The 14,230-nt window shown below is 40.9% G+C and overlaps 1 protein-coding gene and 1 long non-coding RNA gene across 5 annotated transcripts; one reads left to right on the forward strand and one right to left on the reverse strand.

Annotated features, from left to right (window-relative positions):
• Positions 1-392: 392 nt before the first annotated feature.
• ZNF181 (zinc finger protein 181) lies at positions 393-9,838 on the forward strand. 4 transcript variants are annotated; one of them, XM_015073131.3, is made up of 5 exons: positions 393-528; positions 1,273-1,347; positions 5,962-6,082; positions 6,320-6,406; positions 7,598-9,838. In XM_015073131.3, the coding sequence occupies exons 2-5, from the start codon at positions 1,339-1,341 to the stop codon at positions 9,061-9,063; spliced, it is 1,683 nt and encodes a 560-aa protein (XP_014928617.1). In that variant the 5' UTR covers positions 393-528; positions 1,273-1,338; the 3' UTR covers positions 9,064-9,838. The 4 variants fall into 4 exon arrangements, with proteins under 4 accessions (XP_014928617.1, XP_026900549.1, XP_014928618.1 ...); XM_027044748.2 differs by having other exon boundaries at positions 448-522; XM_015073132.3 differs by having other exon boundaries at positions 448-522; positions 6,323-6,406.
• Positions 9,839-10,722: 884 nt separating this feature from the next.
• Positions 10,723-13,542, reverse strand: LOC128313323 (uncharacterized). Its single transcript, XR_008293886.1, has 3 exons — positions 12,793-13,542; positions 11,925-12,114; positions 10,723-11,469 (listed from the first exon to the last, which is right to left on the reverse strand). It is a non-coding gene; the product is annotated as an uncharacterized LOC128313323 (long non-coding RNA).
• Between the last annotated feature and the right edge of the window lie 688 nt (positions 13,543-14,230).

The following is a 14,230-nucleotide window of genomic DNA, read 5'->3' on the forward strand; positions in this document are numbered from 1 at the left end:
CCACGTCCCGGCAGGAGGACGTACGCGTGAGCAGACCGGCGACCCGGAAGACCTTTCGCGGCCGCCTAATTTTCTGGGAAGTGTAGTTTCGTGGTTCGGGCGCCATTGTACTTAAGAAGCAAGCAGAGGGCGATCCTGTTGTCCCCTGGATGCTTCGCGTGCGCGTCCCGGTGGAGCAGCTCTGCGACGAGAGCCATCCACCGGGGCGTTCCTCAGACAGCTCGGCCGTTTTTCTCGCCCGGCGCCCGGAGCTCGCACGGCCGCGCAGCCTTCTGGGAAGTGTGGTTTTACGGGGGGACGTGCGAAGCGCCGGTAGCTTGTCCCCGACGCGGAGGCGTCTGGGAAATGCCGAGCTGGTGTGGGCTCCGTCCCCCGTCCACCCCGCGGTAGTGTCGGGAAGGCGGCCGAATTTTCCAGGGATAGTGCGGTTCTCGTGACGGCGGCGGCCCTGGTCCGCGGAGGTGCGGGCTCTGGTCCGCCCGGCCCGGGCCTCGGGGCCAGGGAGGGCCCGCCGGAACTCAGGCAAGTGTGAGTCCCAGCAGGGCGGCGGGGCGCCGGGCACGCTGCTGCCTAGTCTACCGCGCGGGGGGAGCACCGCCTGGGCCTTAGCCTCCTGGGCCTCTCTGTAAAAGGGGTATCGCTTACCTCCTAGAGTTGTGACAAGGAAATGGGCGAGTGAGTGTGCAGGGTACGCACTGAAAGAAAACCCCATCCGCAGTGGTGTTTAGCCAATCCGGTCATGAAACTGACGCTTTTCACGTGTGCAGCCTTCAACAGATGGGTTCAGTGTCGCTAAGTTTCAGTTTTCTCACCCTTTAGAAGAGAAATATGGAATAATGTGAATGTCCACCATGCATAGTTGTGAAGATTGAAGGAGCTCTTCGCATGATTACTGTTGTTCTGTGAGCCTGTCTCGTGTGTGTGTGCATAAAATAAATGTATACTTATATACATATATATACCTATATATATATAGACATATATATAGACATATATATAATATATATATTATATAATATAATATAAACAAAATATATATACACACACACACACACATACATAAATATACACACACACATATATAGTAGATTTACACACCGTTGGCGCCTGGTGAATGATTACCTCGTGCTAAGGAACACTCTGCTAGTTCAGGGGAAGAATGGAGTCTGAGAAAGTGATTCCCAGTGTACTTTTCCTTGCAAGTGTGTTACAGAGCTGCAAGATAAGCCTCATTTTTCATGGCTTCTTTTTTGTGTTGATCTGCCTTCTCAGGACACTACTCTTCTTTAAGACAAGAGCCTGAAAAGAGGACTGTGTTGACTTGGAAATTGCAAAGCCATGTTGCAGGTAAGTGGGTAAGGTCCCCGGATCTTCCTGAAACACCTTAGCAGAACTCTTGAGTGTTTGCTTTGCTTCTCTTACCAGTTCCTACCTAATGAAGTCCATTTAGGGACTGGATCTATGATTCCTTTCATTATAGCAAAGAATGGAGCCCACAAAAGAACTCCCAAAGTACTGTCTACTCTCAGTGCTCCTCTTCTGCCATTTTTCTGCTTGAAGCCTCTGTAGAATCTTGAGCAAAAAAAAAAAAAAAATTTTTTTAATTACAATTCAGAATTCATGTTTAGAATTTTAGGCTATTTGCTTTACAGTTGTCAAAGCAGTATCATGTGGTCTCAGTTAATGGTATGCCAGTCCTTTCAGTTGTTCAAGTCAAGAGATGTTTGGAGTCATCTTTGATTCTTTCCTTTCTCTTGTAACACATTCAGACGCCCTAGTTGAATCTGAAATACATCCCGGATGTCTACAGAATCTCACCAATGGTTGCAACATCACCATCGCCACCACCGCCACCACCATCCTGTCATTCCTCAGCTTAAAACTCTTCAGTGACCCTAACTCACGTCAGAGTTCTATAGTGACTTAAAACGCTTTGTGCAGGGGCGCCTGGGTGGCTCCGTGGGTTAAGTGTCCAACTCTTGATTTCGGCTCGGGTCATGACCTCACATTCGTTAGATCGAGCCCTGCATCGGGATCCTTGTTGAAACCTAAGAACCTAAGAGTCTCTCTTTCCTTCTCTCTCTGTGCCTCCCCTGCTGGCTTCTTGCATTTGTTCTCTCTCTCTCTCAAAAAAAAAAAAAAAAAAAAAAAAAGAAAGAAAGGAAGAAAGAAACCAAAATGCTTTGTGCAATTACACTTTTATACCCCTGATCTCATCTTACTACTCTGTCTCCTTGTTCCCGTGAGCTCTAGCCACACTGGCTACGGCTTCCAGGCCTTGGAAATTGCTGTACCGTCTGCTTGGAATATTCTTTCCCCAGATATGTAGAAGCTTGATTCTTAACCTCCTTCATAGCTTTGCTCAGTGGTTACTTTCTCAGGAAAGCTTCTCCTAACACCTGCAGTCAACTTTTCTAACAATCACTTCTCCTCCTCCTCACTGCTTTGTTGTTTTCCAAAGTGATTATCACTCACTAGATAACACGCTATTTAGTAAGTGCATATGCTCGTTGTTGGTCTCCTCCCTCTAGGAGGGATTTTTTTCCCCCCTGTCTTGACTGTTTTCAGGACCCAGAGTGGCATCTGGCACAAAACTGATGCTTGGTTGTTCAAAATAATAAGTTTTCACTATAGCCGCACTTTTGGTTTCATGGAGAAAGACTTTATTAATTATAAGGGAATGGGAATATAAGGAATTAAACAATTATAGTAAACATAAAGAGGGAGAGAAGTATAGAGAAGAACAGAGAAGGCTTAATACAGCAAATCAGGTACTTAAAACATCTGACCTTCTGGCTCGGGAAACCCTGCGGTGACCAGCCCAGTTGGAGTCCCGAGGGTCCTGGAAGGAGCATCCTCCCCCTCAGGTGAGACTTCTGAGTAGCTATCCTGCCAGGGCAATATATACATATACTACCCTTGTGTGATTTATGGTTAGTCATTAAGTTTGCCTAAGTGCAGTGCTGAGCAAGCTGTTTTTTGTTTCTCTTATCATATCTCACCCAGGAGCCTGGCATCTGCATATTCCTTTTCCCTTCCTGATCCATTCTAGGAGGCCAGCCTGATTTGGCTCAAGGAGGAACATGAGGCACATTAATCCCTCTTGGCGTCAGGAACAGAAGGGCCAGTTTTGATCTTGAGGCCAGATACGGCATACAAGCTGACTAAGCCCCCATGATTGTGTATGTGTGGCTCTGGGCAGAAATTTGTAACGAGTCACATGAACAGCTTTACACGGAACATTAGTAAATCGTTGTTGAGTGAATGAACCTTGAAAAAAACGGTTAGGATCCTTGAAAAAAAAGGGTAGGATCATCAGGTGGAAGGTGAAGCCTGGCATATGTTAGTGCCATAGTGTTAGTGGCATATGTGCACGTTGGGCAGAGTCTGGTTTCTTGGGAATATTAGATAACTAGGGGAAAAACTTTTTTTTAAGTAAAAGCTAAAGTGAACTAGTTGCCAAAATCATTCATTGATACATTTTGTAAACACTTGTGAAATATCTGTTGGGAAGAATCTTACATAGGTTTGAGCGTCCTATCCCGTGACATACAGGACTTCGTAATCTAGTGCAATACTAAGAGAACTTTTCTTTTCTTTTCTTTTTTCTTTTCTTTTCTTTTTTCCTTTCTTTTTTTATTTCTTTTCTTTCTTTCCCTTCCTTCCTTCCTCCCTCCCTCCCTCCCTCCCTCCCTCCCTCCCTCCCTCCCTTCCTTCCTTCCTTCCTTCCTTCCGTTTTACTTATTTAGAGCACAGGAAGGGCAGAGAGAGGAGAGAGAGGGAATCCCAAGCAGGCTCCTCACTGTCAGCGTGGAGCCTGATGTGGGCCTCGGACTTGTGAACCATGAGGTCATGACCAGAGCCAGAATCAAGAATTGGACACTTAACTGACTGAGCCACCCAGGCACCCCCTAAGAGAACTGTGGTGGAAATGTTCTTTTTGTGTACTGTCCAATATGGAGCCACCGGCCCTGTGTGACTATTGAGTACTTGAACTGTGACTAAAGTGACTCAGGAACTAAATTTTAAACTTTACTTAATTTTTAATTTTTATTAATTTAAACGTACATAGCCAGATGTGGCTAGTGGCTACTGTTTTGAGCCAGTACAGGGCTGGTAGAAAAGTAAGAAAGCATAAGAAATTAAGATAGGTGCTGGAATAAATATCCTAAGTTCTTCTGGGGACAAGGATGAATGAACATCCCAGGCTGCCCAGGCAACTGAAGGGGCAGGAAGAGTTGAAGCATCCCTGAGGAGGCAAGGCTGGAACTGGTTTTGGTGACCCAGGGTACCAGGGAGGCAGAGATAGAAGTGAAGTTATACCAGACTGAGAGAACATCTTGAGCACGGGTAGATAGGGCTAAGAATCTTTCAAGGAACTGTGAAAATTTTCTAAAGTGGTGGTTCTCCAACAGGGGTGATTTTGTCTCCTTTAGCCCTACCCATAGGGGACATTTGATAATATCTGGAGGAAACATTTTTGGTTGTCACAGCCCTGGGGTGCAGGGGAATGGGTAGAGGCTAAGGGTGCTACTAACTAAACACTCTGCAATGCACAGGACAGCTCCCGCCACGATAATCCAGCCTGAAATGTCTATTGACGTTGGTCAATAGACCAATGTACTTGAACTGTGACTTCAGCTCGGGTCATGATCTCACGGTTCGTGACTTCAAGCCCTGCGTTGGGCTCTGTGCTGACAGCTTGGAGCCTGGAGCCTGCTTCTGATTCTGTGTCTGCCTCACTCTCTGCCCCCTGCCCTGTTCACACTCTGTCTCTGTCTCTCAAAAAGTGAAGAAATGTTAACAAAAATTTTTTAAAAGTAAATAAATACACTTAAATAAATAAAACCAAAGACCAGTATCACTAATGAATATACAGGCCGAATATCCAAATAAAATAATAGAATATTGAATCAGCCACTTGGAGTGAAAAATGTATCATAGCCAAACAATGTCCATGTCATCAATGAAAGATAATAATAATGCCATTTTAAATGTATACATTTTTTGCACATATTATAGTTTGACTAATGAGTAAGCTGTTACTGAACATTTAAGCTTTTTCTAAAGGTTTGCTATTTTAAATAATATCATGAATGGGTACTATTTTCTTAGAATATTTTCCTTGAAATGTATTCTCTGATTCTTTGCCTGTACTTTTCAATTTTTTTTTTTTTTTTTTTAATTTTAGTGTTTATTTTTGAGAGAGAGAGAGAGTGCACAAGTTGGGGAGGAACAGAGAGAGAGGGAGACACAGAATCCAAAGCAGGCTCCAGGCTCTGAGCTGTCAGCACAGAGCCTGACGTGGGGCTGGAGCCCACAAACCCTGAGATCGTGATCTGAGCTGAAGTCGGATGTTTAACCGACTGAGCCACCCAGGTGCCCCTCTTTGCCTGTACTTTAAGGTCCAATTCAAGGACTGCCTATGGCATGAAACTGTTCTTTAGTTTTCTTGCCCATGGGTCTCAATTTTTTTAAATTACAGATCATCAATACAAGGTTTAATTATATACCATAAATGGTTTTTGTTTATAAACTAGTTATATATGTATCTTTCTTTAATATAAAGATGTCTTTTTTCTGAACATACTGGATCATTCTTTTGAACCTTATTGGATCATCATTTTTATTTACCTGTCATGTAAGCTATAAAAAAAATACAACTAAGTACTTGACTGTATGCTGTCACATGTTGAATGCGGATTTTAAAAATTTTAGAATTTTCTTCCCTTTGGCAGAAAAAACTCTCCTGAAGCAAAAACTCTCATATTTCTCTTACCCTTATTGTAAAACAATGCCAAACACATAATTATCCAATTACTATGTAACTTAGATCCCTGATCATTGCTATAACTACTGAATCTTGTTCCCTTTCTTCTACAACCAGGGTAATTTTGTCCCTTAGTCAGTGACAGAAGTGGCCCTGGCTATGACTGAGCCTAAATATGTTTGCTCTTTCAGGTGACATTTAGTGATGTGGCCATAGACTTCTCTCATGAAGAGTGGGGATGGCTAGATTCTGCTCAGAGGGATTTATACAAGGATGTGATGGTCCAGAATTATGAGAACCTGGTTTCTCTAGGTAAGCATAGCTCCTTCTCTACCCCAGTTGGGGAGATTTTCTGTCAATTACTGGAGATCCTCTTGAGTAAATGGCTGAAATGTTGTTTCAGATTCCCAAGGATGTGTAGAGTTCTGTTGTGCCCTGCCTGAAGCTTATCTTCCCATTTCAGTGAAACTTCCTTTCGTTCCTTTTATGATGATGGCCTCTCCTTCATGAGGACCACAGTTTAAACAGGTTCTGTATTTTTCCTGTAAGCAGGTCTTTCCATACCTAAGCCGTATGTGATCAGTTTATTGGAGGATGGGAAAGAACCTTGGATGGTGGAGAAGAAACTGTCAAAAGGTATGTTTCCAGATGAGTCGTGGAGAATCAGGCAAAAGAAGTCTTTCTTAAACATGCTTGTGGAAAGTATGGAGGCATTTTTGCATATTTTAGGGGTACTCTCTTCAGAGATCCCAAATGTAACATATGAGGGATCCTTAGATTTCAAAACAGCCATTCCTCCACCCCGGGTTATTATCTTTCTGCATTACTTATGTTATCTAATCAAAAATGGAGGTTTTGCCATCATTATAATTCAGATTGTTATTTTATTTGCAACAAAATAAAGCAAATTATTCTCTTTAAGTCCACTTAAGGAAAAATATACAAATGGTTTTAGGCAAAGAAAGGCTGTCAGTTAGATGGCAAATGAGTTTTTCCCTAAGGCTGAGCTTCGAGGGTCAAATGTGGACATGAGTGATAGAGGAAGTAAAGAATGTATAAAAAAAGTTTCTAGGAACAATGTTTTCTAATGTCCAATAAATGATACGATTTTACACAGATCCTACACAAACAAAGCCTAAATCTTTTAGAGCAATAAAGAATACTTATTTTGTTCATTGTTAACTGTGTAATGCAGTACTGTAAATTGTGCATTTTGGGGAGATTGGGTGGCTCAGTCGGTTGGGCATCCAGCTCTTGATTTTGGCTAAGGTCATGCATGATCTCATGGTTTATGGGATCAAACCCCATGTTGGACTCCGGACTCAGCATCGAGCCTGCTTGGGATTCTCGCTTTCCCTCTCTCTGCCCCTCCCCTGTCTCAAAATAAATAAATAAACTTAAGAAAATAAATTGTGCATTTTAAGCATACTAACTGACAGTAAATTGAGAATAACTGAAGGTTGGAGAACCAAGGGTGTGAGACCAAAATGTGGTCTTTCACATAAGTGTAGGTACAGAATAGAACGTGGCTTGGAATCCAGAATACCTTGTGTGTTTTTTTTCCTTACAGTTTCACTTTTTTTTCCACAGACTGCCTGTATTTAACTCATTTTCCTTATTACTCTCTGTTCCCGTCTCTGTGAGCTCTGTTTTCTGCTCCATTTGAACTTTGTTCAGAAATGATCGAATACATGAGAATTGTCAGTTATGTGCTTTCTGGGGATGAAGATGTGCTCTATTTTTCCTCTAGTTCTCTAATCCTTCCATAGAAGTTTCTTTTTAAGAAGTACAGAAAAAGCAGTGTTTTGCTTTCTTGATATATTTCAGATTGGGAATCAAGATGGGAAAACAAGGAATTATTAATGAAGGAGGATATTTATGATGAAGATTCACCCCAAATGGTAATAATAGAAAAAATTACAAAACAAAGTCATGAATTTTCAAATTTTAACAAGGACTGGGAATTGATAGAGGCGTTGGAGGGGAAGCATGAAAATCAGATAGAACATTTCAGACCTGTGACCCTCACCTTTAGAGAAAGTCCCACTGGGGACAGTATTCACAAATTCAGAAGCATCCTCCATTTAAAGTCTATTCTTTCTGAACCACAAAGAATTTCTGCTGAGGGGAAATCACATAAACATGATATATTTAAGAAGAGCTTACCAAAAAAACCTGTTATAAAAAATGACGATATCAATGGTGGGAAGAAACTTTTGAATCCTAAAGAAAGTGTGGCAGCCTTCAGCCAGAGCAAATCTCTTACCCTTAACCATTCTTATAATAGAGAGAAAGTCTATACATGCAATGAATGTGGGAAAGCCTTTGGCAAGCAATCCATCCTTAATCGCCATTGGAGAATTCATACCGGAGAGAAACCATACGAATGTCATGAATGTGGGAAGACATTTAGCCATGGCTCATCCCTAACTCGGCATCAGATAAGTCACAGTGGAGAGAAACCTTACAAATGTATTGAATGTGGGAAGGCCTTTAGCCACGTGTCATCACTTACTAATCATCAGAGTACTCACACTGGAGAGAAACCGTATGAATGTATGAACTGTGGAAAGTCGTTCAGTCGTGTTTCACATCTCATTGAACATCTGAGAATTCATACTCAAGAAAAACTCTATGAGTGTCGAATATGTGAGAAGGCCTTCATTCATAGGTCATCTCTCATCCACCATCAGAAGATTCACACTGGAGAGAAACCTTATGAATGTAGTGAATGTGGAAAAGCCTTTTGCTGTAGCTCACACCTTACTCGACATCAGAGAATTCACACTGTAGAGAAACAGTTTGAATGCAACAAATGTCTGAAAGTCTTTAGCAGCTTGTCATTTCTTATTCAGCATCAGAGTATTCATAATGAAGAAAAACCTTTTGAATGTCAGAAATGCAGGAAATCCTTCAACCAGCCAGAATCACTGAACATGCATTTAAGAAATCACACTAGATTGAAACCTTATGAATGCAGTATATGTGGGAAAGCGTTCAGTCATAGGTCATCCCTGCTTCAACATCACAGAATTCACACTGGAGAGAAGCCCTATGAATGTATTAAATGTGGGAAGACCTTCAGCTGTAGTTCAAACCTTACTGTACATCAGAGAATTCATACTGGAGAAAAGCCATATAAATGTAATGAGTGTGGGAAGGCTTTTAGCAAAGGTTCAAATCTTACTGCCCATCAGAAAATCCATAATGGAGAGAAACCCAGTAGTGCAATAAGTGTGGAAAAGCCTTTAGGCCATATGAATCTTTCTACGTGTGAAAAATCATATAAGTGAGAAACTGTATGAATGCGATATTTGTCATAATACACTTAGCCATAGATCCTTCCTGAAAATTTATACTGGAGAAAAGTCTTTTGAATGTAATGAATGTGGGAAGGTCTTTAGCAGCAATACAGACCTTACTGTCTATCACAGTTCACACTGTAGAGAGAATGTTTATTGCCTTCATAAAGGCAATAAATACGGGAAAGCCATTAGCCACTGTTAATCCCTTAATTGACAGAAGTAAGTACACACAGGAGAAAAACCCTATATATGTAGCATATGGGAAAGACATTAGGCAATATGAATCTCTTATTGAACACACAGGAGAGAAGCAATATGAATATAAAAATTGTGGGAAGTCCTTCAGTGAAAGTGTATCCCTTATTCTGTCTCAATTCACACTGGAGAGAAAGCTTGTATGAGAAATGTAGCAAACTGTTCATTGCGTTATCTTGCTAGACCTCACAAGATTAATGCTAGAACAGCCTGAAGGACGTAGGAGTTATGTGTAAATCTTTCTTTACAATGATGTTATTTGTAAGCAGTTCTACAGGAGAGCAAATTAATAGATTATAAATGAATATGCATTTCTTATAGCAATAGCAAACAATTTTACTCGAGTCCTGCATAGAAGTTTCTTTAGCTAATGGGCATGTGAAGATAATTTAGTCACCCAGTGGATCCAGGAAATGTTTTAAAGTTAAAAATTAAAGCTGCAAAAGAAGTAAAAGGTGGTGTGAATAAAGTTGTTGGTCTCTAATAAAATCAGTTTGTATATAATGAACTCCTTCACTGTGACACTGATATTTCTTGCAAAGTTTTTTACTTTACTCTTGAAGCATTAAGCCTTACTGTGTGCTTTAGCGGGAGACTAGCTAAGCTAGAGAAAAATGGCTTGATCTCTGTGCTAAGAATATCCTTATTTTCGTGAAGATAATTCACCGTCCATTTCCAGTTGGCTTAATTCACACATTTTAATTTTTACCAGTGCAGTGAGAACATAGCCAAGAAACAACAAACTATGAAAGATCAGAGCAGGCTTAATGGTGGATGTGCTTTTCAATCTGAATCTTAAAGGATGAGTACTAATTACCTGTGTGTGGGCACATACACTCTGGGAGTCGCTCTAGGCAAAGTACACAGGCCTGTTCTGTCATGTTAACTCTATCTGGACTCCATGATCCAGAGTCGAGTTTCATGCTTTGTGGCTTTAAGGTATCCCTGCTGGGAGCATGACTGATAACAGCAACAGTCATTTCTCCATCCTGGATCATAGTTACGGGAGTTTACATTGAAATTAATAGTACAGAGCTGTCCCCATTACCCTTCCTCCAGCCTGCCTACCAAGTTTGAAAACAGCTACTTGTAATATGTGCCTTCTTGAAATGCTTGAGAGGCATTTTATTTTCTACACTGAACCTTGACAGATAATTATGATTTGTAAAGGGGCTGGCTTCAAGTAGTCTTAAGTTTTAGATAAATGGAATAGTCTTACTTGTCTCATGGTTTCCTATCTTGTGACTAGAAGGATAGTACAGAATCCTGTCTGGGTTGGATTAGGACTGTATGGACTCTTGGGAGTAAACGACACTTATATAGCTTATATTTCAGGTTATGCTCTCTATGGTGTTTCGTGTCATAAAAATTATTTTAAAAAGGAGTATTATATCACATGTAATTGTGATGTGGAATGAGTGATAGGGTTTCCAACTTTAGACAAAATACTCTAGTATTTGTGCAACCCTAACAAGGCCAAGAGATGAAGGCACATTCCATAGCAATTCTCAATAGAGATAGTAGATTTGGGATGGGATGGTGAGTTTTTAAAAAGCAGACATTTATCTTTCCTTTGATTTAGTTTTATTTAAGACACTGTAAAATTCTAAGGAATGTTGAAGGATCTTTGAGAGACTTAAGCACAGCATGGTGTCAAGGATTAAGAACTGTTATAATTATGGATAGATTGGCCACTATATATGTACAGTTGTGGGATAATGGCAAGTGTTCTGTTTCTCCCATTCTTTGTCCTTCCTCCTGTCTCGAGCACTGGTACCACACAGTTGAAGTAGTCCTTTAATCCCTAGATTTTATTTGCTTTCACTACATGTAGTTTGATGTTACCTTGTTATTTTGTCACGAGAGGATTCATCCAAATATTCAAACTTTGAATGAATTAAACACATACAATTAAAAAGCATAAGCATGCACATGATAACGTTTTTCAATTCTTGGTTTAAAGTGCCTTCACAGTGATACTGTGGTTCAGGTTGTGCAGATTGTTGTGTTAATCCTCATACCGGTTTTCTAGCAAGATAGTTTAATGTTGATCTGGCTGCGCTTCAGGGACGAGAGACACACAAAAAAACTTCCATGCTGTTCTGCCATCTTGGCCCCTCTCTTCACAGTGATACTGAACTAGGAAAAGAAAGCCAGAGTTAAATCAAGACAGTGAGGACTTAAAGTGGTGAGAGTGTATTACCTTGTTGCAGATTGGGCTAAGATCATGATGTTACAGTGTCACTGATGGAGAATCCTACTCCATAATTTCTGTTAACCATTTCTTGAGCATCTGTGGGCCAGCTAAATAAAAGACACTCTATACCTTTCAAGAGCTCAAAAGTGTATGTGTGCATGTGTGTGAAGACTATGCCCAGAAGTCATGTCACCCGACTGTAAATCCAAGTTGCGTGTCTAGTGGCTTTATATGATCTTGGACAAATTACTTCAACATCTATAAATGGTGATAGTAATACCTCACAGGATTTTAGGAAGATAAATGAGTTAATTTGTATAAAATGTTTGCAGTGTCTTGTACCTCAAAAGCATTCAGTGAGTATTAGCTATTAATTTCATCACTCTTATCTACTTACTGTTTCACTTTTCGGGGGGTCCTTATAAGACACTCCCATTTCCTTCCAACACATCCACCTTTCATATTTGAGCCATTTCCAGAGGGAATATGTTTATTACCCTGTATACTCCCAAGGAGACACAAAGAGCACCAGATAAAAGAAGATGAGACAAAAATCCACCTGGGCTGCAGGAAGGAAGAATGGTGCCCTAAAGATGGTTTTGGAGAAAAGTCAGAATAAGGGAGACATTGTCAATTAAACAGTAATATTTTGAAAACAATCTTTTCTTTTTTCTTCCTTCCTTCCTTCCTTCCTCCCTCCCTTCCTTCCTTCCTTCCTTCCTTCCTTCCTTCCTTCCTTCCTTCCTTCCTCCCTCCCTCCCTCCCTCCCTCCCTCCCTCCCTTCTTTTCTTCAGCAGTACGTCTTAACTGTGGACCTAAAATACTCAGTAAACCATGTTGTAAACAGATGTGCTGTCATCAGGCTTTGTTGTTCCATTTATACAGCACAGGCAGAGCAGAATTAGCATAATTCTTAAGGGTCCTAGGATTTTCAGAATGGTAAATGAACACTGGTTTCTGCTTAAAGTCATCAGCTGCATTTGCCCTTAATAAGAGTCAGCTTGTCCTTTGAAACTGAAGCCAGGCGTTGACTTTTCTCTAGCTATGAAAGTCCTAGATGACATCTTTTTCCATTGAAGATCTTTTGCTTAGTGTAGCCACCTTCAGTAATTATTTTAGCCACATCTTCTGGATGACTTGCTGCAGCTTCCACATCAGAACTTACTTCACCTTGTACTTGTACAGAGATGGCTTCTTAAACTGCATGAATCAACCTCCGTTAGCCCCATTTCCTCTCTGTAGCTTCCTCGCCTCTCCCGGCCTACCAAGAACTGAAGAGTTCGCACTCTGGATCAGGCTTTGGTTTATGGGAATATTGTGACTTCTGTTCACACATTTGTGTGTTCACTGGAGTAGCACTTTTAATTTTCTTCAAGAAATTTTCCTTTGCGTTTACAACTTGGCTGTTTGGTGCAAGAGGCCTAGCTGCTTTCAGCCTAACTTGGCTTTTGACCACCTTCCTCACTAAGCTTAATCATAGCTTTTGATTTCAAGTGACAGATGTGTAACTCTTCCTTTCACTTGAACACTTAGAGGCCATTGTAGGGTTATCTGTTGGCCTAATTTCAATATTGTGTCTCAGGGAACAGGGAGGCCTAAGGACAGACAGAGATGAGCAGGTGGTTAGTGGAGCAGTCAGAACACACTATTGGTTAAGTTCATGGTCTTATATGTGTGCAGTTTCTGGCACCCCAAAACCATGACAACTGTAACATCAAAGATCACTGATCACAGATCACCATAACAAACATAATAATAAAAAAAATACTGTGAGAATTACCAAAATGTGACAGAGACATGAAAAGGCAAATGCTGTTTGAAAAATGATGTTGACATTTGTTTGATGCAGGATTGCCACCAACCTTCATCAGTTTGTAAAAAATGCAATATCCGCAAACCACAGTAAAGTGAAGTGCAAGAAAATGAGGTATGCCTGTATAACCTTGGGGAAGTCCTTTCATTTCTCAAGCCTTGGTTTCTACATCGAACCAAGATTAATTCCTGTTTTACCAGGCGTTTTTTGAGAATTGAAGAGACAATACTCCTAAAGCAAACAGTGGAGTGCTGGTACATGTGAGTTGCTTGGTGTGTTTTTCTTACTTTTACTAATCCTCCCACTGACTATGAGGTGAGTGTCATAATCATCTCCATGGCATTGTCAGCAACCTGAGATTCGACAGCTCTAGCAAGTTTCCCAGAGTCACACATCTCAAACATAGGCTAAATTTGAACACCCTCCCAAGAGACCATGCAACTGCCCCATGACGGTATTGTGTCTCAGAAGATTAAGGTTTCTTTTGCAACCACACAGGTCCTCTCATGCCTTTTCGAACAAAAAATATATTCCCTTTAGCATGCTGTTCCTTCAGCCTAGAATGCCCTTCTTATCCCCCTTTTTACCGTGCTCATCTGTCAGAGGGACTACTGTTCACCTTGCAAAGTTCACTTCATTTGTCATCCAGGCTTCCTCAGGCACTAATGGAGGAAATGAGGGATAAAAATGCTGTAGGTCATATAGAAAACCAAGAGCAAAAAGGCAGAAGTTCCTGCTCTCCAGTAATTACTTTTAATGTAAATAGATTAAGTTCTCTGATAAGAGATTGGCAGAATGGATTAGAAAAATGTTCCAACCAGATGCTGTCTACAAGTGAGTCACAGTAGGCCCAAAGACACAAATATGTTAAAAGAGTGGGAAAAGCTCTT

This window comes from Acinonyx jubatus, chromosome E2 (assembly GCF_027475565.1).
Source record: "Acinonyx jubatus isolate Ajub_Pintada_27869175 chromosome E2, VMU_Ajub_asm_v1.0, whole genome shotgun sequence".
Lineage (NCBI taxonomy): Eukaryota > Metazoa > Chordata > Mammalia > Carnivora > Felidae > Acinonyx > Acinonyx jubatus.